Below are 26,288 nucleotides of genomic sequence, written 5' to 3'. Positions count from 1 at the left end.
GGAACTTGGAGTAATGTCAGGGCAGTCCGCAGTGTGTGAGGGGGTGGCAGTCTTACCGCCTCGCCTCAGTATGATGTTATCGATCAACCTCGAAGGATTTTTTACACTCTCTCCTGCACTGCGGTACTTCCCTCTCCGGTACTTGCCACTGTAGTGTTATGATACTTCCCAAGTGCGAGTCAATGTGGTACTTCCCAGGTGTGGTAATAAGGGTCAGTCCTGGATTATGTTTGACTTCGATGACCCAACCACCACCACCACCACCACAACCGTCATCACCACCACCACCACCACCACCACAACCGACATCACCACCACCACCACACCACCCGACATCACCACCATTACCACCACCACCAACAATACGAAATCTCTCTCTCTCTCTCTCTCTCTCTCTCTCTCATGGAGGCAGTGACTGTCCCACGTACCTCAGGAAGTCACACACAAGCAGAGAGGTGAGAGGGAAGGTGAGGAGGGAGGGAGAGGGTGAGGGAGAGAGAGGAGTGAGTGGGAAGATGGGAGGTGAGTGGGTGGGTGGGAGGGAGAGAGAGAGAGAGGGGTGGGAGGGAGGGAGGGAGGGAGGGTGAGAGGGAGAGAGAGGACAATGCAAGCAACTGGGAGGGGGAAAAGGAGGTAGTGTTGGAGGAGGAAGGGGGAGAGTGTTGGAGGGGGAAGGGGGAGAATGTTGGAGGGGAATGTTGGGGATCAATGCATTCGTCTGGTCATTGTCCTTGTGGTTCCAGGGATCATGGAGGGAGGGTGAGGGAGGTCATGGGAGGTAGAATGTGGGTGAGAGAGGTCGAGGAGGTAGAGTGAGGAGGAGGGATGAGGGAGATGAGAGAGAGACATCATGGAAGAAGGAAACAGATCAGTATTATAAGATAAATAGAATAATTTACATAATATATACAAACACCTGAAGGTCATTATCTCACGGGGGGAAAAACTCGAGAAAATATGTTACATCTTTAGTGTCCGGAGAGGAGATGCGGTGGCTGAGAAAACACATCACTCACCTCCCGTCCTAATGTTCTCTGGTTCGATCCCTAAGGTAGTAAACAGTCCACTCAGCTATAGACTATACCGAAGGCTCAGTATATAGTCTGTATAGCCACAGTGTATACCTATAGGAGCCATTTTGACTTCTATAGTGGGCGTTATATAGGGAATCTTGCCCTTCATAGATGGTGATTTTAGTCCATTAGGTTACGCCTCTGAGGGAACAATGTCATGTGTACCTACCCTAACACACACACACACACACACATACACACACACACACACACACACAATCTCTACATCACATCTCGGTGGTGGTGATGGTGGTAGTAGTGGTGAGGTGTGGTGGTGGTGGTGGTGAGGTGTGGTGGTGGTGGTGGTAGTGGTGGTGAGGTGTGGTGGTGGTGGTGGTGGTGGTGAGGTGTGGTGGGTAGTGGTGTGTGGAGGTGGTAGGTGGTGGTGGTGGTGGTGGTAGGGGTGGTGGTGGTGGTGGTGGTGGTAGGGGTGGAGAGGTGTGGTGGTGGTAGGGGTGGTGAGGTGTGGTAGTGGTGGTGGTAGGGACTTGGTGAGCTACGGGACGTCATTACACCACAAGAGCGGTAGACAAGACGCGGGGTTGAATCAACACATCCACGACAAACTCGTCTCCAGATTATGACCAATTGAAAGTGTCCCATCCCCCCCCCCTTAACCCCCTCGTGCGTCATAGTGCCTTATTGTGGTCAGTGCCAAGACGCCGCCACCCCAGACCTGTTGCCCACCCATCCACTAACACACCCGCCCGCCCACCCACTAACTTACTCGGGTTCTCTGATTTTTGTTAACTTTAACGTCGCTGGTGTGTGTGTGTGTGTGTGTATTATCATAGGGTAAACTAGGTCACCTGGCGCGGTATATTAACCCCAAACAAATTTCACCTCGAGACAAAATTTTACCTTCATGCAACTTAAAGAAATCCTGTACTGCAAAATAGTAATGAAATATATTCCTTATACTTTAATTCAATCATATTTAATGTATCGTTTAAATATAATAAAGATAGGATATAGTTAATAGTTAAACGCAATATTAATTTAAGTATAGATAGAGATGCAGTCAGTCATTAATGATCAATAAAACTCTATGTCCGTTTATCGTCTTATAATTATATAACCTGAAGCAGCACACGGAGTCACTGAGGCGAGGTGGTGGTAGTGATAGTGGTGGTAGTAGTGGTAGTGGTGGTGGTGACGGTGTTGGTCGTAGTAGTGATGGTGGTAGTGGAGGTAGTGGTGGTAGTGGTATTCGTGGTCGTAGTAGTGGTTGTAGTAGTAGTAGTAGTAGTGGTGGTGATAGTAGTGGTAGAAGTGGTAGTAGTAGTAGTGGGGGACCAAGACTGGGAGGGATGGGACTAACTAATCCAGAGGAGATTGCTGACTCTGAACATCAAAATTCACTTAAGCTCACGGCAGCCCTCACTGACCACATAATAGCCCAGAATGCAACAGGGGAAGTGGACACCAGCGAAGTTAATAAGATCCGTAGGTCCATTACAACAGATCGGCAGCACTGCCAAAATGACATGTTGCAGCAACTATTGCTGCTGGTTCCAGAAAATTTGACAAAAAAAGTAGCTATAGCGCAGGAGGTGGGCGCCTCGAACTGGTTAACTACGTTACCGATAAGGGCAAATGGTTTCAGCCTTAACAAACAAGAATTTACAGATGCCATTGCTCTAAGGTACGGTTGGCCAGTAGATGGTTTGCCCTCCCAATGCGTGTGTGGCTATTCCTATGATGGTGATCACGCCATGGTTTGCAAGAAGGGGGGCTTCATATGCATGAGGCATGACGAGGTAAGGGATCTCACAGCAAATATGTTGAAGGAAATCTGCCGGGACGTCATGGTAGAACCGACCCTCCTTCCACTGGATGGCGAGATCTTCCAACACAGGACTTCAAACACATCTAACGAAGCCCGTGTGGACGTCAGTGCTCGAGGATTCTGGACGCGGGGACAGCGAGCTTTCTTCGACATCAGGATTTTTGATCCCATGGCCGTTTGTCACCGTAACCTAGCTCTCGATGCTGCGCATAGGAGGAACGAGAACGACAAGAGAAGGGCATATGGGGAGAGAATTCAAAATGTTGATCAAGGCAGCTTCACTCCTCTAGTGTTCACAACCTCTGGTGGGATGGGCCCAAGTGCAAGATGTTTCTACGCCAGACTCGCGGAGCTGATCTCCGAACAGAAGCAGCAGCCCAGAAGTTATGTCACAGCCTGGATGAGATGTCGACTGTCCTTCTCTCTCCTTCGGTCGGCTTTGCTCTGCCTCAGGGGAACGAGAGCTTCTGCCCCTACTCCGACAACTGCTGCAGATATCGACTATGAGGCTACAGTCACCGAATGCCGCATGGATCTGCGGCTCAACTAATTTAACACAGATAGGATAGTTTCTTATGTATTAGGATATTTAATATTAAGGTAAATAAATGGTGGCGAAGGTGTGGCTATTGGGGGAGGCTGGAGGCCACGTGGTGGTAGTAGTGGTGGTGGTAGTGGAGGTAGTGGTGGTAGTGGTATTCGTGGTCGTAGTAGTGGTTGTGGTTGTTGTAGTAGTAGTAGTGGTGGTAGTAGTGGTGGTGGTAGTGGTAGTAGTGGTGGTAGTGGTATTCGTGGTCGTGGTAGTGGTTGTTGTAGTAGTAGTAGTGGTGGTGATAGTAGTGGTAGAAGTGGTGGTAGTAGTAGTAGTGGTGGTAGTAGTGGTGGTGGTGGTAGTGGTAGTAGTGGAGGAACCTTGTGATATATCCTGGTAAAGACATGATATATATGGTTACTGGTCACGCCTCATGAAGTGAATAATAAGACTCAACTCACAGGACAGTATAGGTATACATGTACAACTCACTGTGTGTGTGTGTGTGTGTGTGTGTGTGTGTGTGTGTGTGTCCACCAATGAAGCTTCTCTCGCTCCACACAACCTAACACTTCATCACCAAACCAAACCTAACCTAACCTCAGCACATAACTCACTATCAATGTCCAACAAATTGCTCAATTGATCACTTAAAGAAGAAATTTATTGCCAATACACATGACACCTCGACCACACCTCGACCACACCTCCGACCACACCACATGCATAGTTTCGTAGCGATGCCCACCCCCTTCCACCACACACACACACGAGGATGTAGACATAAATAAACAAACTAATAAATAAATAAATAAACAAAGAAATAAATAAATAAACAAATAAATAAATAAAAGTAACCATAATGTAACTAGGAAATAAAATCACAATAACATAAAACTTCTAATAAATGATCAATATTCTGTAATTACCAGGAACATTACCTCATACCTGTAAGTGACGTCATGTTACTTACCACCAATTAGATAGCTTCTCTCAGTGTAGAGAAACCTTATGTATGTATTTATGTATGTATATATGTATGTATACCGGAAATGAGCCGTGAATGTGATCTTTAATATAATAACTTAACATCAGCCACACAATAACACCTGGGTTAGGTTAGGTTATTGTGTTTAAATATGATCTTACAGTATGAGTCAGTTTAGTGGTGACTGTGTTAGGTGGTGTTGAGTCAGTCAGTCAGTCAGTCAGTAGGGATACAGTTATCGTATTTAAAGGGTTAAGACATCGTACTCAAGGTGTTATCATCGTACTCAAGGGGTCAGCATCGTACTCAAGGTGTTATCATCGTACTCAAGGTGTTATCATCGTACTCAAGGGGTCAGCATCGTACTCAAGGTGTTATCATCGTGCTCAAGGGGTCAGCATCGTACTCAAGGGTCCAGGTGGTGAGTGTGAGGTGATAAACGAGACACAACCCCAGGACGAGTCATGGCGAGAGTAGAGAGGATGTAACTATTGTCCCCTTCCTTCAGTTATACACACACACACACACACACACACACACACACACACACACACACATGCTATATCTCACCATACTTACAACATCTCAGAAATATTACTTACATACTTATCTCACTTACTTTATACTTTATTAACTTTTATTTGACGCATTTATTGTTAATTTCGTGAAACTATGAACAATAATAATAATATAAGAATTACTGTAATGGGTAGATATATAATGTATTTGAACAACTGTAATTAGACGAAAGACAAAACACATACACACATACACACACACACACACACACACACACACACACACACACACACACACACACACACACACACACACACACAACACCGGATGCAATTAATGAATGACTCTGTAGTGAAGGTTGGATACCACACCTAACAATTCCTGCTAACTAAAGATCTATGACAGCTCTTTAACTGCCTAATTTACACACAGGAACAAAATAGAAAAAACAACACACAAATTACCCCAAGAGATTACCTTAATTAGATACGACGAAACACCAATTAAGAGACAAAAGATAAAGGTAATTACATCTCCTAATTAGTGACAGGTGACCCCATAACTAGACCAGGTAACGATGCTTTATAAAATTGGATGTTGTTTAATCGTAATTTTCCTGGAATCGTTACGCATGATTTTATAGCGTTACTTTACGGAGCTTTTTTTATAATGTGTATTAATACGAATTCAGATCCTCACCCTGAGTACAATACAAACAAGAGGAATCAATTAATATACGCGGGGTGGTCAAAGTTCATTACCTGTTGGATTAATAAACACGGCTTAATTAATAAACATTCCAGGTGTACAAGTTTATATGGATGAGTGGCTGGTTGGTAATGTTAGTGGCTGCCTGGTGTTGCTAGTAGCTGCCTGGTGATATTGCTGATGCTTCCCGAATAAAAGCCAACATTCCTCTTCCCCACTAACAAAACACGTGATGTATTATAGCTGCGTATATCATCTTATTATTCGTTCAGCTTCCGTCTCTACCACCAGCCTCAGTTCCGAGAATAAATTCATACTGCAGTTATCCTCCCCGAGTCCTAGCCACTGTAGTGATGACGCGGCCATCTACCTCTCCTCTCCTCTCTTCCCTCCCTTCATATTATGTTATTTCTCTATTATTTGCTATCTTACGTAGGAGATAAGGTTAAATAATAGCGAATAAAGGAGGGGAGAAAGAGTATCGTGGGATAGTGGACGGGAACAAGGAAGATGGTTTGGGTAAATTGTCGCAGTATTTTAGGGTTTTAGGGCAATAGCAGCTGTTAGGGCCAACACGAATCATCAGAAGAACCAGCTGGGAAGACGTCTGGGGGGAGGAGGAGTAGGAGGAGGGGGAAGGGGGAGGGAGTTGGGGGAAGTGAGGGAGGAAGGATGGGGGTGATGTCAGAGGCAGAGATAGGGGGAGGGAAGACGTCAGGGGTGCGGATAGGGGGGAGGGAGGGTGTAGAGGTAGGAGGAGGGGGAGGGTCAGGGGGTAAGGGTGAGGATACCTACACGTCTTCTTCGCCTCTGCTCGCTACAGGTCCGCCTTGTTCCCTCACTACCACGAGTACAATCAGGGTCAAAGGTTCGCTCCCCGCAGCGGTGAAACTGCGTCAGGGGAATGAGTTTCCGAACTGACTTACCCTGACTGTTTCATCTCATTTGGGGTCGATGTTGCTTCATTTTGGAAGGGAGTGAACTTTTGACCCCGACTGTACATGAACCCATCAACCGTGATAATAATATGTATAAGAAGGAAACTAACAAGAAAAAAATATAGAGTTGGCTGATATAATTTACATAGAACTTTATGAAAGAAATTGACTTTATAACTTGCTATAAACGGATAATGATAAAGTAACCTAACCTGACCTGACCTGGCCTACAGAACAGTTAAAGAGCTTCATTAGGAGAGCTTCAGGGCGAGGAGCGTCTCTCTTAAACTCCTCATTGTCATCTTGCCTCGAGTAACTCCTGCTGGTGATGTACTGTACTGTGGAGTCCGGTTTCACTTAAGTAAGAAGAATGGTGGATCTCTCTCTCTCTCTCTCTCTCTCTCTCTCTCTCTCTCTCTCTCTCTCTCTCTCTCAGTGACGACGCATTGCCTGTAGGTGGTGTGAGGGGGTGGAGGTGGCCAGCAGAAGTAGTATTGTTGTGGGTGGAGATGGACTACAGCCAGCACCAGATTTAGGCCTGTGGCGACCCCCTGCAGTGTGAGGAGCCCCTGTTCGCCCTCACTCTCTCAAACCCCCCTCCTGTTGGCAGTGTTGTGGGCGGGGATGCCAACAGCAGCAGATGTGGGGGTCTTTCTGTGGTGGGGAGGAGGGGGGAAGGAGGGGAGGTGGGTGAGCTAACTAGTGGTGATAACGTAATAGGTTGCGTGTGAGGCAGCAGTGGACACGTGTGCCATGCTTCGCCCCCCTCCCCTCCTCCTTCTTCACTTCCTTACTCTCCTTCTCTTATTCCTCCTTCTCCTCCTCATTTTACCTCATTCCCGTTCATCTTTTCCGCCTCTTCCTACACTTTATTTGTCTTCTTCACCTACTCTTCCTCCAAAGTCTTCTCATGATGTTTTTACTCCTGTGCCTTCTTCATCTTCTCTTCCTCCTCCTCTCCCTCAGTTCCCGGCAGCATCTCTCACTTCCGTCTCACAAGTGTAACAATTGCCTGACACGCGCTTGCCATTTGTGCAGCATAAGATGAGACACATCACATGGTGGTTAGCCCCCAGTATATATCACCTTAAGATTAACCACCTAACCTAACCTAACCTACTCTTCCTAACACACACTTACCCTTCCCTCCCTCCCTCACACACACACTTACCTTCCCTCCCTCCCTAACACAGACTTACCCTCCTCCCTCCTCACACACACTTACCTCCTCCCTCCCTCCCACACCCTCACACACACCCTCCCTCCTCCCTTACCCTTCCCTCCCTCCTTCCCTCCCTCCCCTCACACTTACTCCCTCCCTCCCTCCCTCCTCCCTCCCTCACACACACTTACCCTTCCCTCCCTCCTTCCCTCCCTCCCTCACACCCCTTCTTCCTCTCCCTCACACACACTTACCCTCCCTCCCTCCCCCTCACACACACTTACCCTTCCCTCCCTCCTTCCCTCCCTCCTCACACACACTTACCCTCCCTCCCTCCCTCACACCATCTGCCTCCCTCCAGCTCAACGACACTAATCATCTCAGTTTACCCTCAATATACGGTCAGTGTTGGTAAAGGAGAGTGATGTTGATAACTAGATGTTCAGTTTCCGGTGCAATAAACTAACCCCGCTGGCCTGTTACCAGTTACGAGCCTAAGTCATTTTGGGTTGATTCTCGCCAATAACTAACCCAGGAAACATTATAGGCTTGGCTAGTACCTCCTAGTTTATAGTTTTGGGTTGATTCTCGCTTCCTCTACCCAGGAAACATTATAGGCTTGGCTAGTACCTCCTAGTTTATAGTTTGGGGTTGATTCTCGCCTACCTACTTCCCAGGAAACATTATAGGCTTGGCTAGTACCTCCTAGTTTATAGTTTTGGGTTGATTCATAACAACAACTCAGGAAACATTATAGGCTTGGCTAGTACCTCCTAGTTTATAATTTGGGTTGATTCTCGCCTATCTACCCAGGAAACATTATAGGCTTGGCTAGTACCTCCTAGTTTATAGTTTTGGGTTGATTCTCGCCAATAACTTACCCAGGAAACATTATAGGCTTGGCTAGTACCTCCTAGTTTATAGTTTGGGTTGATTCTCGCCTATAACTCCAGGAAACATTATAAGCTTGGCTAGTACCTCTAGTTTATAGTTTTGGGTTGATTCTCGCTATAACTAACCCAGGAAACATTATAGGCTTGGCTAGTACCTCCTAGTTTATAGTTTTGGGTTGATTCTCGCCTATAACTAACCCAGGAAACATTATAGGCTTGGCTAGTACCTCCTAGTTTATAGTTTTGGGTTGATTCTCGCCTATAACTAACCCAGGAAACATTATATATTTATTTGTTTTACATTTATATTATAATTATGTACATATTTTACAGTGGAGCTGATATTCATTAACATAAGTGAGTGAAGCAGTACAACGTGGGTTGTATTAAAGCGAAACAAGAGGACAGTAGCTGTCAGTATCATATCTTGACGGCAAATATAGAATTATTGCGATGACGATCTCTATATATCTATCTATCGTCATACGCGTTAACATTTGATTCAGTTTATATATAGTTCAGCATACTAATGAAAAATTCTATAACAGCGTTGTAAAGAATTTGTCACTGGTGTACCTAGACAGTGTGGGTATACAAATAATGATATATCTGTAAGGCAATCAGACCAATGATACCCAACAAAGCGATCAAAATGCTTATAAGAACATAATAACATAAGAAAATAAGGAGTTTGCAATAGGCCGGTTGACCTGTGCATGGCAGCTCCTGGCGGGAGTTACTACCACTCTCTATCATCCATGAATCAATTTAGCCTCCTTTTAAAACTTTCCAGCACTTCTACAAAGTTGCTAAGCTTGTTCCACTCGTCAACCACCCTATTTGTGACAGTTCCTTCCTATCTCCCTCCTAAACCTAAACTTATCCAACTTAAATCCGTTGCTCCGAGTCCTATCCTGCTCGGATACTATAAGAACTTTATCTATATCGTCTTTATTGATTCCTTTCACCCACTTAAATACTTCTATCTTATCTCCCTGGACTCTTCGTCTTTCTAGGGAATGCAAGTTTAGTTTCTTTAACCTATTTTGATATGGAAGGTTTCTAAGTCCCGGAATCATTTTCGTCATTCTTCGCTGCACCGATTCCAGTGCATTGATATTCATTCTATAATAAGGGCACCAGAACTGAACCGCATAATCGAGGTGCGGCCTGACTCACGCAAAATATAGTTGCAATATGGCCTCCGCACTCTTATTGCTAACACTTCTAGATATAAAACCTAATACTCTGTTTGCCTTATTTCGAACATCAACGCACTGTTTTCTAGGCCGTAGGTCCGGGCTTACAAGTACCCCTAGGTCTCTTTCACAAGTCGACTTCTCTAGGTTGATGTTGTTAAGGCTGAATACATTGACAGTATTTGTTCTACCAATATTAAGTACGCTGTACTTGCTGGTATTGAATTTCATTTGCCATTTCTCTGACCACTCCTGCAGTTTATTTAGATCCTCCTGTAATGCATTTGCATCCTGCCGTGAATTAATCTGCCGCCCTATATTGGTGTCATCCGCAAACTTGCTTATGTCACTGCTGATCTCAGTATCTAGATCGTTTATATAGACTATGAACAAGAGTGGGCCTAGTACTGACCCCTGGGGAACCCCACTCGTTACACAGCCCCTGTAGGTTCCATAATACAGTACTAAAACTATTACCCTTCCTGTGTTTATATTATCATCAAGGTTTCTATGTTAAATTCTTGCCCGTATTAGATAGATCACATACAACGCCATCTACCGGCTCAACACTGAAGTTACGTCACATGATGGCAGCTAGTGAGAATTAATCGACATGCCAACGAAATTCTTCCAAAACTGGATTCATTCGTTTTCTTACTCGGAAGGAATAAGCGAACGAACCTTGTATGTATATGTGTGTGTGTGTCAGGCCAACCCCTCCAGATGTCCAGAGTGTTGACATAAACACACAGCTGCACATACGACTTACAGACATACAGTATATATGCTCTACTTGTGTGTATGTTTCTGCACTACTTAAGGTGTTTGTGATCATATATGTACGAATATACGTGTGTGGGTGTGTGTGTAGTCCGTAGTCAGACCTCTGTACGTGTTCCTATTACTAAGCTTATATGCGTGTTTACAGGGTACGTACGTGAGCTTGAATATGGAACAAGGACGTGAACTATAGAACCTATCCAAGTGTTCTATCGGAGGAAAACATTGAGAGAGAGAGAGTGAAAACGTATTAGCAATAGGGGAGTAACCAATTTGTGATGAAGAACAGAAGATAAGGAAATAAAATAAGTAAATAAGCAGGAAAGCAGATACTCAATTAAGCAGAACGATTAAACACAGAGATAAATAAAAGTAGGTCTGTAATTCTAAGCTAAAGCAAAATTGTACTGTGACTCTACGGGAAAGTTTAAAATATTTTCTTAACTCATATCCGAAGAAAAAATTGCCTTACGTACCTATGAGAATTCGAAACTTAAGAGGAACACCTATCCTAGTCCTGACCTGAACTGAACTAAACTAACCTGACTCTAACCTAACCTAACCTGACCTAACCTATAAAATTTTTAATGAAAGGCTTCCAGTGTGTGCGTGTGTGTGTTAATAAAATACGTATTATCTTTGGCCTTGCTGACCCGCAATCTTGGGCTGTCCTGTTAATAATAAGTGCTAGTGTTAGAGATGACTCGTGTTGATGCCTCAAGTCAGGAGCGTTAATCATGTGTACAAGTGGATTTAATGCGTCCAAATAAAGCAAAGAAAACTTAAATGTCATTCAAGATAATTGGACCATTAATGAGGCTAAACATGACAATATAAGCTAATAATTACAAGCACGCCATGGTCTCTTGACCATGGCGACAGCTGCCAGCCCGGTCTGTCGGGCCGTCCTCCCCATCTCCTCCTTCCCATCTGGATTTATCAACATCCTCACACCAACAGTACAGTGCAAAGATTGACGATCAACCCACAAGTGATATACAAAAGTGGCAATTTCAACTCGAAGGAAAAGCACAAAAACACAGCAATACCTCACGGCTTCATCTGACCTAACCTGAAGGATGGAGCACACCTGCATTGCCCCATGATACATAAGAACATAAGAATGAAGGAAACTGCAGCGGGCCTATTGGCCGATACTGGGCAGTCCCATTTACACCCAAACCCTATTGCTCATATAAGCATCCAACCTATGTTTGAAGCTATCCAGCGTATTCGAGTTAATGATGATATTTGGTAACTTGTTCCATTCATCCACTACTCTGTTTCCAAACCAGTGTTTACCTATTTCACGCCGAAATCTAAATTTGTCTAATTTAAAACCATTGTTACGAGTTCGCTCCTGGTTGGATAGTTTGAGTACCTTTGTAATGTCCCCTTTGTTTAGTACTGACTTCCATTTATACACCTCTATCATGTGGCCCCTCGCTCTACGTCTCTAGAGGGAGTGCAAATTAAGATGAACATAAGAACATAAGAAAATAAGGAGTCTGCAATAGGCCGGTTGGCCTGTGCATGGCAGCTCCTATCGAGAGTTACTACCACTCTCTATCATCCATGAATCTATCCAGCCTCTTTTTGAAACTTTCCAGCGTTCCAGCACTTACTACAAAGTTGCTAAGCTTGTTCCACTCGTCCACCACCCTATTTGTGAACCAGTTCCTTCCTATCTCCCTCCTAAACCTAAACTTATCCAACTTAAATCCGTTGCTCCGACTCCTATCCTGCTCGGATATTATAAGAACTTTATCTATATCTCCTTTATTGATTCCTTTCACCCATAAATGCTTCTATCATATCTCCCCACACTCTTCGTCTTTCTAGGAATGCAAGTTTAGTTTCTTTAACCTATCCTGATATGGAAGTTTTCTAAGTCCGGAATCATTTTCGTCCTTCTTCGCTGCACCGACTCTAGTGAATTGATATCCATTCTATAATAAGTGCACCAAAACTGAACCGCATAATCGAGGTGCGGCCTGACTAGCGCAAGATATAGTTGCAATAAGACCTCTGCACTCTTATTACTTACACTTCTAGATATAAAACCTAATACTCTGTTTGCTTTATTTCGAACATTAACGCACTGTTTTCTAGGCCGTAGGCCTGGTCCGTGCTTACAAGATGCTTTAACCTGTCTCTGTACTCAAGGTTCCTAATGCCTGGAATTAGTCTTCTCATTCTCCTGTGGACTCTTTCCAAGGATTATATATCCATTCTGTAATACGGTGACCAGAACTGAACTGCGTAATCCAGGTGGGTCTCACAAGCGCAAGATATAATCTTAAGATGACCTCGCTAGTCAGGCGAGGTCAAGTCAGGTTAAGTTAGGTTATCCCCATGCTATTAACATTTCCCCAAGATCAACCCACACACCACTACGTCAATATATCCCTTTGCTAGTACAATAAAATATAGATCCACATAAATCAAGATCCTAACTACCATCATATTTAAACTATGATACACCAACTCCAATGACACACACTGTGCCATATGACTTAACCATGACTTCAAAGGTCATTTCCTGGAGCGTCTCGACCCACAGTAACACCCACACGCGTTGGTGACACATGTAGACCAACCAAACCTATACGTGAAACATACATACATACATACATACATACATACATACATACATACATACATACATACATACGCGAAAGGATGGATATATAGATAGATAGTCAGTAAAAAATCGTTGTACAAGCTTACATTGATTCAGCTTATATACAGATGATACAGTTATACAGTTCAGCATGTATATAGACAATTCAGCATATGCATTATACTATATAAAGGCATAGTATAGACAGTGCTGGTGGCATGTCTACTTACTTATCTATATATGTTTATACATTTATTTATCTACCACTTTCTATGTTCAGGTATAAGTGAGTGGAACTGTGCAGAATCCCACAAAGGATCATGAATGTAAATATTTTCCTGATACAGATTATCATAATAAATTCCTAACTCCTTATTTCTCACCATATTAATTTAGTGCAATACTATTCTCTCTACATTCAAAATAAAATAAAAAGATTAATAAATTACTTGAACTAAATATTAAAATAAATGCCTTCTGTTTTTAGTATCGTTTTAAGGACGAGAGCAATTATTTTTTCGGTTGTTTATTGTGTTGTTTAGCGAAGTTATAATGAGGTAAGATGGAATGATAAACAAGGGGCAGTTATCTCCTTGTTACATCTCGTTATGCTTGTTGCTTGTTATAAAATAATGGTAACGTAAGCTCTCGCCCATCTGTTAGCTGTAGTCAACGGGTCACCCTTCAGTATGCCGCCGAGGAGGAGTGCGTGAGTCAGCAGTGTGATGCGTCAGTGTGAATGAATTTTTATACATAAATTTTGGTTATTTTTGGTTGATTGTGGTGATGGTGGTTGATTGTTTGTATGCTGGGAGTCTTAATTATTTTAGTCTGTGTCCTTTAGATATCAGTCATTGGTCTTCTATCTGAGAGTCACAGGGTGATCGAAAAGTCCCTGTGCACCTGCAATACAGTAAATGTCCTCGTACTTGTTCCTTATTCATATACATTATTTCCCATTTTTTAATTACACTAAAATATTGACAATAGTTATCCACTTCCAATATTTACTGTGACCATTACCAATATTTACTGTAAGTTGAACAAGGTAGATAACAATGTAGGTATAACAAAGAACAACTCCAAATTTATTACAGATGCACAGGGACTTTTCGATCACCCTGTACATACGATATTCTAGCGAGAGAATTTAAGAATCGTATCATATGCCGTCTCTTGCTGTCTATTATCGTATCTTACCGTCATCATACCGTCATCTTTCTGTACGTATCTTAAGTCAGTAAACACTCGTACATCCCCTTAAGTCCCTGAGTTACGAGAGAAAATATAACTTACGAATCTTTGAGAATCCGGGACCACATGAAGCAGTCATTACAGAGTACAGTTTCACTTTATGGGGAGTTGTGTTGCTGGTGGCCTCCTCCTCCTCCCCCCTCTTCTTCCTTTCCTCTTCCTCCTGCCCATTCTCCATTCGTTCTTCCTTCTTCCTTCCCCTTTCTCTTGTCCCCCCCTTCCTCCCTCACCTCTGCCTCCTCTCCCCTCCCTCCCTCTCTCCTCCTTCCCTCCCTCTCCTTCCTCCTCTTCCTCCTTCCTTCCTCCTCCTCCACCTCTCCTCCACTTCCTTTGTTCCTCTCTCCTTCCCTCCCTCCCTGCCGCTGCCCATCCCATCCATCCCCCAGCTTGCTTAATACACGGGTGTGGGTTTTTGTATGCATCTGGGGAGTGTTGAATGTGTGTGTGTGTGTGTGTGTGTGTGTGTGTTAGCTACGTCTGACCATGGACGAAGGAAATACAATAACATTTACAATAACTTTCATATTTTCACTTGACATTGATATTTATTACAAAAGGCACGACAGCCATCTTGGATATTTTTAACCCTGATCATTCATATGTATACATGGTGCAATTTATTATAATTTATATATATACATGGGGTAAATTAACTGGAAGAACACAGTCGAGATACATAAACATTCCTACACAAGCACGCGCGTGTCTGCACTCAAAGTTATATTGATAAAATCATGGCTCACCGATAGAACGCAGAGGGTCAGCGTACTGTAGATGGTGTTAAATCTGAGTGAGGCTGTGTAACCAGTGGGGTTCCCCAGGGGTCAGTACTAGGCCCACTCTTGTTCATAATCTACATAAACGATCTAGATACTGGGATCAGCAGTGACATAAGCAAGTTTGCGGATGATTCCAAAATAGGGCAGCAGATTAATTCAGGGCAGGATGCAAATGCATTACAGGAGGATTTAAATAAACTGCAGGGGTGGCCAGAAAAATGGCAAATGAAATTCAACACCAGCAAGTGCAGCGTACTTAGTATTGGAAGAACAAATATGTATATCAATGTATACAGCCTTAACAACATCAACCTAGAGAAGTCGACTTGTGAAAGAGACTTAGGGGTAATTGTAAGCCCAGGCCCTACGGCCTAGAAAACAGTGCGTTAATGTTCAAAATAAGGCAAACAGAGTATTAGGTTTAATATCTAGAAATGTAAGTAATAAGAGTGCGGAGGTCATATTGCAATTATATCTTGCGCCAGTCAGGCCACACCTCGATTATATCTGGTGCCCTTATTATAGAGTGGATATCAATTCACTGGAGTCGGTGCAGCGAAGAATGACGAAAATGATTCCGGGACTTAGAAACCTTCCATATCAAGATAGGTTTAAAAACTAAACTTGCATTCCATAGAAAGACGAAGAGTGCGGGGAGATATGATATAAGTATTTAAGTGGGTAGGAATCAATATAGGGAATATAGATAAAGTTCTTATAATATCCGAGCAGGATAGGACTCGGAGCAACGGATTTAAGTTGGATAAGTTTAGGTTTAGGAGGGAGATAGGAAGGAACTAGTTCACAAATAGTGTTGACGAGTGGAACAAGCTTAGCAACTTTGTAAGTGCTGGAACGCTGGAAAGTTTTAAAAGGAGGCTGGATAGATTCATGATAGAGAGTGGTAGTAGCTCTCGACAGGAGCTGCCATGCACAGGCCAACCAGCCTATTGCAGACTCCTTATGTTCTTATGTTCTTATGTTTTTATATAGTCAAAGCGCGAGCGCACACACACACACACACACACACACACACACACACACACACACTACGTTACTACACTACGTATTTGCTGTTCAACACGTACAATCCTACATTAATCTGTATGTTCACTGTATGTTCCTTTACCTTTCTCTAATGAAGGCTTTTGTTAAACCACCACTGTATGTAATAAGTCATTTATGTCCAATGTATATTTTCAGCCTTCGGGCTGCAGAACTTTTTCAATAAACCGTTAATTATTATTATTATTATTATTATTATTATTATTATTATTATCCCAATATACCAGCTGAAGCAGTAGCTCACCCAGGCCTTAGATCAGCTAAACTAAAATGATCTACAAACATAACGTTGCATAATAAACATTCTAAGACCACCTGCCGCAGTTTAAAGACTACCTGCCGCAGTTTTAAAACCACCTGCGGCAGTTAAAAGACCACCTGCCCGAGAATTGCTGTTCTACACCACAACCGCATCCAGCCCATACGTGCACGAACTGATCGCGATAAGAACAGCCCAGTCCCAACCATTGTAAAAATTATCAAGAACTTGTAATAAACCAGTGTATTCACTCCCAGTAAATCCTACTTCTTGCACTGTCACTATGTTGAAATGCCCTGTAGTTTGAGCTTTTCCCCATCTAGTTATTATATATATTATTTGTATCACTTATGTTACTTGTATATTATTTGTAAATCGAAACCCATTCCCCAAATATGTAACTGTATATTTTCAGCCTTCTGGCTGTTATTCTCTTTCAATAAACCGTTTAATTATTATTATTATTATTATTATTACAATCATAACGTGTCATAATAAACATTCTAAAACCACCTGTCGCAGTTATAAGACTCGCTGCCGCAGTTTAAAGACCACCTGTCGCAGTGTAAAGCTACCAGGTGTCAGTGTGTTGCAGATAGGAGGGTGGCGGCGACCCTGGAAGTGGAGCGAGTGTGTCCCCACCTCCACCAGGAGAACGTGACGGTAGAGGTGAAGTATCCCTGGTCCTTCATCGACGCCCTCTACTTCTCCATGACCGTCTCTACTACTATAGGTAAGTACTGTACTGTCTGTCTGTCTGTCTACCTGTATGTGTGTCTGTCTACTATAGGTAAGTACTGTACTGTCTCTCTGTCTACCTGTATGTGTGTGTGTGTGTGTGTGTGTGTGTTTCTCTCTCATAGTACGCAAAATATAAGAAGCGAAAAATAATGCTTTCATATTTAATGACACATATATATATATTTACATACTGATACACGTAACACATACATACATACATACATACATATCCATACACAACATACACTTACGAATTGCTGGCTGAGAAAATAATATACAAAATTCTTTCCTGTTTCGTGTAATTTTACTGAATATCAAAAATGTCTTCCTGATAATTAATCTTTATTTTCAATTAATTATTTGTGGTTAATGGTATTCATAACCTTTTTTTTTCTTTACAAGCTACACGGATGATGCAGAGGTAAGTTTATATATATATATATATATATATATATATATATATATATATATATATATATAATGGAAACAACGATACCTTAGCTTTGTCTTTATTCAAGACATCTTCAGGGACAAGTACCGTTGTTTCCTTCATTATCAAGTATTTATCACGTTTCATTTGATTTAATGAAATATATATATATATATATCGGTGACTATTGTATACAGTGACCTTTGTAACGTGTAGGGATAAATGGTCATTAGTCAAATTTTATCGTTAATTTTGTATATGTTTATGCTATTTTAAGAAACAGAATAAATCATGTATAATCGGTAATATTATCATAATGTTACGTAACGGAAACCAGTTTACTGAACACGTCACGAGTTAATTCAAATCTGGGAAAATTTATGTCATAATAGCAAGTTCTGAGATTCACGGACGTTCCAAATAAAGTTTTCGCAAAGTATCTCTCCAACAGACCGCACGTAAAGCAGTATTTACATCTAACACCGTGGAAAGGAAAAGTGGTTTGGCAAATTGGCTCTCAGATAATATATATTCAAAACACATAGCAGAAAGACAGGGATATCGTTCATTATCCTCTTATATAAATGCAAAATATGTATGCCTTTCATTTGTGTCCAGTGTTTTTAGCCTTGCTTATTTACGATATATGAAAGTCTTTAACCTTTAACTAATGTGTTAACTTGTATACCAAAACGATGACTTATTTCTTTATTCTTTATTTAAAAACGCGATCCAGTACGATACTTCTAACTAAATGACTGTACGGGGATTCCAACTCGTGGTAGACATGATTTTCAAAACAAAAGCGAATCGAAGCCTTTCAACACATGCCATAATGAAGTTAATTATTACTACATAGACTCGTGTTTAGTTCATCTATAGTCTTTTTCGTTTGATATCTTCTGTCCATAGTAGATTGAAGGCTTCTTTATAAAGTACCATAATGATTATTAATGATTTGAGCTGTGTTTGTTAGCTTAAGAGGGGTTCTGTCATGGCGGTATTCACTACTTTATTCCCCAGAATGACCTAATCTCTTTCCTGCTGCTGTAGCCTGTAGATATTTTCTTCTCATTCTTACACATCTCTTACTCTCTCTTTCACCTTTTCATTCATTCCGACACATCCCTTCCACCCTCTCCTCCAGGCTACGGACACATCTCGCCCTCGTTGGCAGCTGGACGCATCATGTGTATGGTGTACTCTCTGGTAGGCATCCCCCTCACAGGTATGCTGCTAGCTTGGACCTCTGAGTTCTTCGGCGAACAACTCTTCAAGCTCTTCAGGTCCAAGGTGAGTGAGAGTGGTGGTGGTGGTGGTGGTGGTAGAAATACAAATACTAGATAGATGGCATATTAATTCGTGTATCTGACAATGGTTGGAATTATTATCGTATACAAAATATCAAATCGAACGTTAGCTGCTGTGAGCGTGTCTTAACCTTGCTTACTCCCATAAATGAAATGCGAAAACTTATCTGGTTAAGAAAAGAAAATCCAGTATCATTTCTTCGCCATTTTCGCATTGCCTCTCGTAAGAATATTTGGGAATCATACCACAGGTGACCTAATTGTAATACACACATACCCTATCAGTTACTACAATAAGCTTACTTACACTTGTGTTTTCAACGAGATAAATGAATAAATTACAGCTTTTACTGAATATGATCCTCGGAGCAGCTGAGTAAACTTAACGTCACTACTGTGTGTTGTGTGTGGGGGTGGTGGTGGTGGTGGTGGTGGTGGTGGTGGTGGTGACCTCAGCCACGGACAATTGTACTCAACGGGGAAAAGCCTTACTGTACTGTATGTCATCAAAATTACAGGCAAGAGATCACCTGAAGATCAATACACCCCAGCTTATTTCACCTGAAGATTACCACCCTAACCTAACCTAACCAAATGTGTTGGTCACACAATATATATATATATATATATATATATATATATATATATATATATATATATATATATATATATATATATATATATATATATATATATTAGTTCTTGAATTGATAAGTGGCAGGGCTGAAGTAAACACTTTGTTGGTTTTCTTTTATTGTAGAAAATATAGTTTCACAGGTACTGAGTTCAGTTGAGAATGTATTGTACCTTCTATACTAAGGGAAGTGTCTTAGTGCACTTCAGGAGAACACTTAAGTGAGGTGTTCACTGGGTAACAAGTGATATGAGAGAGTCTCTCTCTCACACCAGGGAGAGAGGGTGGACAAGCAGGCCTCAAAAGGAAATGCGTCAGATGGTGTTGCTGAGATGTGCTGACCCAGCTTGACCTCGCTCGCTCCCCGGAGGAAATGTCAACTCACCAATTCATTCATACACATTGGTGAATGACCTGGTGAATATTTTGATATTATACATTTGGGTAAATATTTATATAATACAAATGGTGCTGTTACACCGCTCGGCTACCTCCAACCGATGGCCTCACGGTTTAAAACCTAGGTGTACCTAACCTTGTTACAAAAAGGTATGCTTAGCTAAACTTTTTCGTTGTTTTTATGTTTTTGTAATTCCTTCCGAAAAGTTTTCTTAGAAACTATTGTGTACCTAGAAGAAATCTTCCTGTAACAAATTATCATAGCAATCAAGGAACTGATAAATATGATGGTAGGTATAATAAAACCAGGTAGGATTATACCGGAAGATAAATATAAAGGAAGAGAATCCTGTAAGTCAGGAAACTGTGTCTCATTAATATAAGATAGGAGGTTAAGTTTATCAGAAGCAATATGATGATTACTGAAACTTATATTTAAGGGAAATGGTATGGGGTTCAGCTCAGAAGTAATATTTGTGACAAATGCAAGATGATGGGGAGTAGTCAAGGTTGTGGTTGCATTACTGCTAATTTCACAATAGTCTGGTGCTATATGATAACCTTCTACCATTAAATGTTTGCCTACATCCTGACATATAAGTATCACACTGGTTTGATTCAAGAAAAAGAAATATTGCACATTATTGTCATGTGCGTGAAAAACTAACCTATGTGGTATTGGAGTATATACGCATTGTTGTAGAGCTATTAGTTTGTAACAGAGCTAATTCACATGCAGCCTTAGCGGCCCGTGTGAATGCAAATCTAACCTAACCTCCCCCTACCTAACGCTAACCTAACCCAATCTAACCTAACCTCATCTGACTTAACCTAACCTCTCCCCAGTGTAAGTGTCAAGCGAGATGTAACTGAACAGAAAAATCAATGGAGAGTCTTTATGGAATCAGTCAAGCGAGTTACTGAACACAGAATAATCAAATGAGGGACCGAACGCACAATTATGTTTACCATCACCATTAACACCCTCATCATCAAGCACCCTCACCCTCGTCACCATCACCCCGACCACCATCATCATCATCATCATCATCATCATCTTCACCACCCTCACCCTGGTTCTCTCAACAGCTAGACGTACAAAAGCAACATTCTCGGGGGATCATCGCAATGGCCACCGGTTTTTACATCATTATTGGGTTCGTGGTGTTCATCTTCTTGCCTGGCGCTGTCTTCACCACCCTAGAGGACTGGACCTATCTGGAGAGTGTCTACTACGCCTTCATCACCCTCACCACCATCGGCTTTGGGGATTTCGTTACTGGTTGGTGCAATTTCCTCTTCAAACTCTCCTTTTAAACACGTTGGAGGAATCCCCTTGAGTATAATGACTATACATCTCTTTAAATACGAAGAATTAGCTCCTTAACTATGATGTATTAAACCTCACAAGTATAATGAATACTATCAGCATCCCATACAGTACCTCTTGACTTTACCTCTAACTAACAACCCTCCTCCTCACCACATACCTTTATCTCCCTCCTCATCAACACAGGTTCACAGTCAGAAGGGGCGACGATCTACGTGTACCAGATCTGCGTCATCTTGTGGATCATGATCGGACTAGGCTACTGGGTCATGGTGGCGAACTTTATCACCAAAGCCCTCAAGTCCAAGCGGCTCCAGAGTTCAATGATACGCAGCGCTGAGGAGATGAAGAAGCTTATGCAACAGATGGGCATCAAACAGAATGACCCCACCTTCCTCAGACAACACTCAAAGGCTACTGTCAACCTTATGCTTCAGGTGAGAGAGAGAGAGAGAGAGAGAGAGAGAGAGAGAGAGAGAGAGAGTGAATAGCGTGACAAATAATAATGAAATAAATGACCGAAAAAATAGGTTATATGGATAGAAGCAAAAGCCTAGCGGTTACCTGCAGAGAACGAAAAAAAATATTATATAAAACAAGACAATATACTGTATAAATTAGTCCAACAGTTCAAAATTAGCATGTAACTACTTCTACCCTATTTCCACACACAGACAGGTTAAAAAAAAAACTATCGTTGAACTATACGAATCCTTCAAATATACCCCTATGGTAAAACGTTATCATAATCTGAGTAATATTAATCTTCCTCAGCTAAGCAGCATCATCGCGGTTCAAGGCGGGACGACGGAGAACGGTAGTAGTGACACCCCTTCGTCGCCCGGATCATCGTCCACAGAGCCATCCACCTCCCCGTTAGTCTCTCCCATGGGTATCCCCGGCATCTCGGCGCTGTTCGGGGCGGGAATGGTACGAAAGCCCCCTCTCAGTCACTTGATGGGACCAATGCGTAAAGAGGTAAAGTTCTCTTCCTTCTACCTCATGTTTATATACTTTCCTCTATCTACATCTAGCGTCTTTCTATATATACCTCGTTATTGTTTACATTTATTTTCTTTACAGTTTAGCGCTAATTTATTTTATTTCTTGTCTTTGTTTACTTCTTAATTCTGTTTTTCATTCGCTTTTCTTGCGTTTTGTTGCTTCGGTTTGTTTATCTTTCTTTGTAAACTTTAATGCATTATTTATCTTCATCACTGCTACAGGACACTTATAATTCTCAACACTACTGTCCCCTGTTACTTTATCTTTACTTTACGTTTACTTTACACTTTATTTTGTCTATTGCAGCTGCCTTCTTACAATTTATAATAGTTTATCTCACTTAATAACTGTTTGTCTCACTTTATATCAGTTTCTCTCACTTTACAACTGTTTGTCTCAAGTTATATCAGTATCTCTCACTTTATAAAGGTTTCTCTCACTTTATTACTGTTTCTCTAACTTAATAACTAATGACTTTTTTTCACTTTTCATTTATTGGAAACAATGTGTCGCTTCATCACCTTATTTTCCAATTTACATATATATTTTTTTCGTTAAAGTCACAACGCATTAACACTTTCAAACACTATTCTTTATAAACTTTTTCTGGGAATACTGTACTGATTATATTGTTGCTTACTGCTTAAACATGCATACATAAAGAGATCTGAAATACCTTCATGTATATTATTTAATATAAAAATGTTTTATCTCGCTTTTTAATCAATTTCCGGAACGTCTTGACCCTTTTCAGAGTTTAAAATAGCCATCGATCTCGTAATCTGTTGAGGTTTTTTTCTAACCTGTTGCCCTCGACAATTTCTCTTTCTTTTTCTAGGACAACGATGACTGTAAATGTACTGAGGAGGTTACCGCAGTGACAGTAAGGTACAAGTCATAGTCAAATAACTGGAAAAAGACCCTTTCTTAAAAGCTATTTCACTGAAGTAAACAACAAATAATCCATGAAATATCTAAACACCTTTTTTATAGATGATTAAATCCTACTAGAGTGTGTTTGTGTGTGAGTGAGTGTGGATATGTAAACACTGAGTAACGCGAATGAGGGTTATAAATGCGCATTCACAGCATGGTTCTTGTCAATATTGATTCGTAAGTCTGCAATCTAGGCACGTCTAGGTGCATGTCAAGGCTGAATATATGATACTAATTGCTTTAAATCAGAGTCAATGAACGTTATCCTCAGTGTATTTCAATGAGCGCATGATGTTAAGTGGAATAATTTTATATGCCTGCGTGAGTATGTGAAGACGAACGAGAGAAAAGGATCTGCGTATCGAAGTAACCACAGTCGCGTTGTTTCAAGAGGTCAGTCGTATTAGGGGTGTCAAAGGTCGGCACGGTGTTGTTTTTGTAATCTCTGTTTATCTATGTTAAAAAAAAGTTGTGTGTCTATGGTGCAAAAGTTCAGGTGTGGTGGTGGAAAAGGTTAAAGTTCAGGGGGTTGAAATTATGTTGTGTCACTTATACTATCAGGCTCCTTATATACATACATACACACATACATACATACATACAAATACAGTATGGTGCTGTTAACTTTGAAACCTTGATATGACCCCTAATACACCAAGTCTGCTTTAAGCTTATTACTGGTAAAGCTTCAGATTTAAGCATATTACTGGTGAAGCTTCAGACGTACTGACTTAGTTCTTACAGTGCTGAGAGAATTTGTATTTGTGTGTCTTTGTGTTAGTGTGCACTGGTTTTAAGGTGTGTGTGTGTGTGTGTGTGTGTGTGTGTGTGTGTGTGTGTGTGTGTGTGTGTGTGTGTGTGTGTGTGTGTGTGTGTGTGTGTGTGTGGCTTTTTTGTGTACACGGGTTAAAATGCACGCGCAAAGGAGTGTGTGTGCGTGTGTGTGTGTACAGGTCTTCGTACATACAGGACTTGACAAGAGAGGAAATTCGTTTGAGGTAAAAGTGTGGTATAGACTCTGCTAATGTGAAAACTTTGAATAAATTAACAAACAGCTGATTAACGGTAAAGCACAATTCTATATATAATTCTACGCGACGTCTTCACAACGCTTACGCTTCACAGATACTCCATCTCTTTTTATAAACATCAAAATATATTGGTTGACATTAATATTTTTTGCCATTTTCCGCTACATACCTGGCAACTAAGACTTAAGAGGCGCACCCACACGAACCAAACTCAACCTTGATGCCTTTCTCACACACACACACACACATGAATTGGAATTCCTCCGTTGCATATTCAATAACAGTTTCAGAATTAATGTACTGTACTGCTGTATTACGCAAATACCACAACTAAAATCTCGCCAACTCGCCACATCAATCACACCCAGGTGGAGTACAGATGCCAGACCTTGTATACTGATTTTTCTCATTTTCCTTTTCGTTCTGGTTGGCTCCTTTATGTTTCAAATGTGTGTCGTGTGTCATATATCAGCTCTCGAGTTCTATAAAGTAAGACCGATTGTGTTGAAACTTAAAGGAACAATGGGAGTGAAATGTTATCATGGGTCCTAATCCGATTCACTTTTTTATTTCTCCGTTATCTAATCTGAGAACAGCCGCTGCTTTTTGTGTTGTGGGTGGCTCTCTACCTCATCTTCCAAATTAACATCACTTGCCAAGACTCAAAACCGAAAAAAAAATCGTCAATGTTTTGCTCAAAGCCAACACAAAGGTCGTTTAAATTTAGTCTTATCTCCCTAAAAAAAATACAAATTAACTTAAACTCAATAAAAGGTTAGCAATTACCTACACTGGTCAATCAACAATTAAAAATTATGCCACATTAAACCAACTGAGATGCAGTCATAGTACAGTGGGGGGCCGTGTTTCAACCTGCACTAAAGTAGTCTAGATGAAATATTTGTATTATAACACTGAGCTTTACACGGAATCGGGATCGGTAAAATACTATAAAAGCGATATCATACAAGTAATTTTCATAAACAAAAGAAGTAATTTGTTTTTCAATTTCTTTACCTTGTATATATTTATTTCCAGAGTTGTAATCTAAGATACCAACAAAAAACAAAGCACTAGCAACGTACATATTTTAATGTTCAAAAATTAAAAACCAAAGTATTTATTTTATATTGAAAATCATCAGTACAGGTAAGATAAATATTAGTCCATTCAAAACGCGTTTAACCATTCAGTAGGCTACACTTCTTATCCACTACAGGCTAAACCATCTATCATTTCGAAAAGTCAATATTTTATAGTCTCCATCCCATATCCTCCACTGGGGATATTTCACCGTTACAGTGGTACGGTATACGTTACTAGGTAATAACTACGCGATAAGAATATAAATACTTGTTAGTCTATAAAAAATACCTCCGTGTTTTGTTTTGTTTATACAATGCAGTTTGTCGAGTTTGTGCTGCAAAGCTGATATGCTTCTCGGTGCTACACTGCTCTGTTTGTTTATGCTATAATACCCTACTACTTGTACGTGATATGGTGTGCTACTTAAATGCGCTATGATGTCCTATTTCTGCGTGCTATAGTGCCCAAACTGAACGTGTTGAAAAATGCTACTTAAAGTGCAGTAATGCGCTACTTTTACGTACCAGTGTGCTACTTGTGAGTGCTATAGCTATTTGTACCTACTATAACGCGCTACTTGTACTGTAAATGCTTTCATGCAATTACCTTCTTGTGCTAATATAAAGGCCACAGTTTGTTTACAGTTTTACGTTGATTTGTTAAAATGAAATATATCTGCTTGTAATAAACTCACTATGTCATTGGCACTGTGCTCAAATGTCCTGGCTGTATTCTGCCTTGCTGTGTGTTTGTACTAAACCTGCCGTCGAGTCCGTCTCGTGTTCAGCTCGTGCCCCTGTGTGTGGTTTACCTGTCGTCTGCTAA

At 41.2% G+C, this 26,288-nt stretch overlaps 1 protein-coding gene across 6 annotated transcripts in view; it reads left to right on the top strand.

Annotated features, from left to right (window-relative positions):
- LOC121853167 (potassium channel subfamily K member 16-like) overlaps positions 1-26,288 on the top strand; it is a 49,668-nt gene that overhangs the window by 5,992 nt on the left and 17,388 nt on the right. For 4 of the 6 annotated variants that reach the window (XR_006086269.1, XR_006086268.1, XM_042347129.1 and 1 more), the window contains 5 exons: positions 17,157-17,294; positions 18,880-19,025; positions 21,165-21,357; positions 21,592-21,842; positions 22,180-22,383. Coding sequence is in view for 4 of the 6 variants with exons in the window: in XM_042347129.1 (XP_042203063.1) it covers positions 17,157-17,294; positions 18,880-19,025; positions 21,165-21,357; positions 21,592-21,842; positions 22,180-22,383 (932 nt within the window). In the remaining 2 variants the exon portion in view is untranslated. Of the gene's footprint in view, positions 1-17,156; positions 17,295-18,879; positions 19,026-21,164; positions 21,358-21,591; positions 21,843-22,179; positions 22,384-23,248; positions 25,732-26,288 lie in introns of those variants that run through there. The other 2 variants (XM_042347132.1, XM_042347131.1) reach the window with 2 other exon arrangements.

This window comes from Homarus americanus, unplaced genomic scaffold (assembly GCF_018991925.1).
Source record: "Homarus americanus isolate GMGI-L3 unplaced genomic scaffold, GMGI_Hamer_2.0 scaffold32871, whole genome shotgun sequence".
Classification (NCBI taxonomy): domain Eukaryota; kingdom Metazoa; phylum Arthropoda; class Malacostraca; order Decapoda; family Nephropidae; genus Homarus; species Homarus americanus.
Note: the sequence above shows the minus strand (reverse complement) of the source record. Positions and strands in the feature narration are given on the sequence as shown.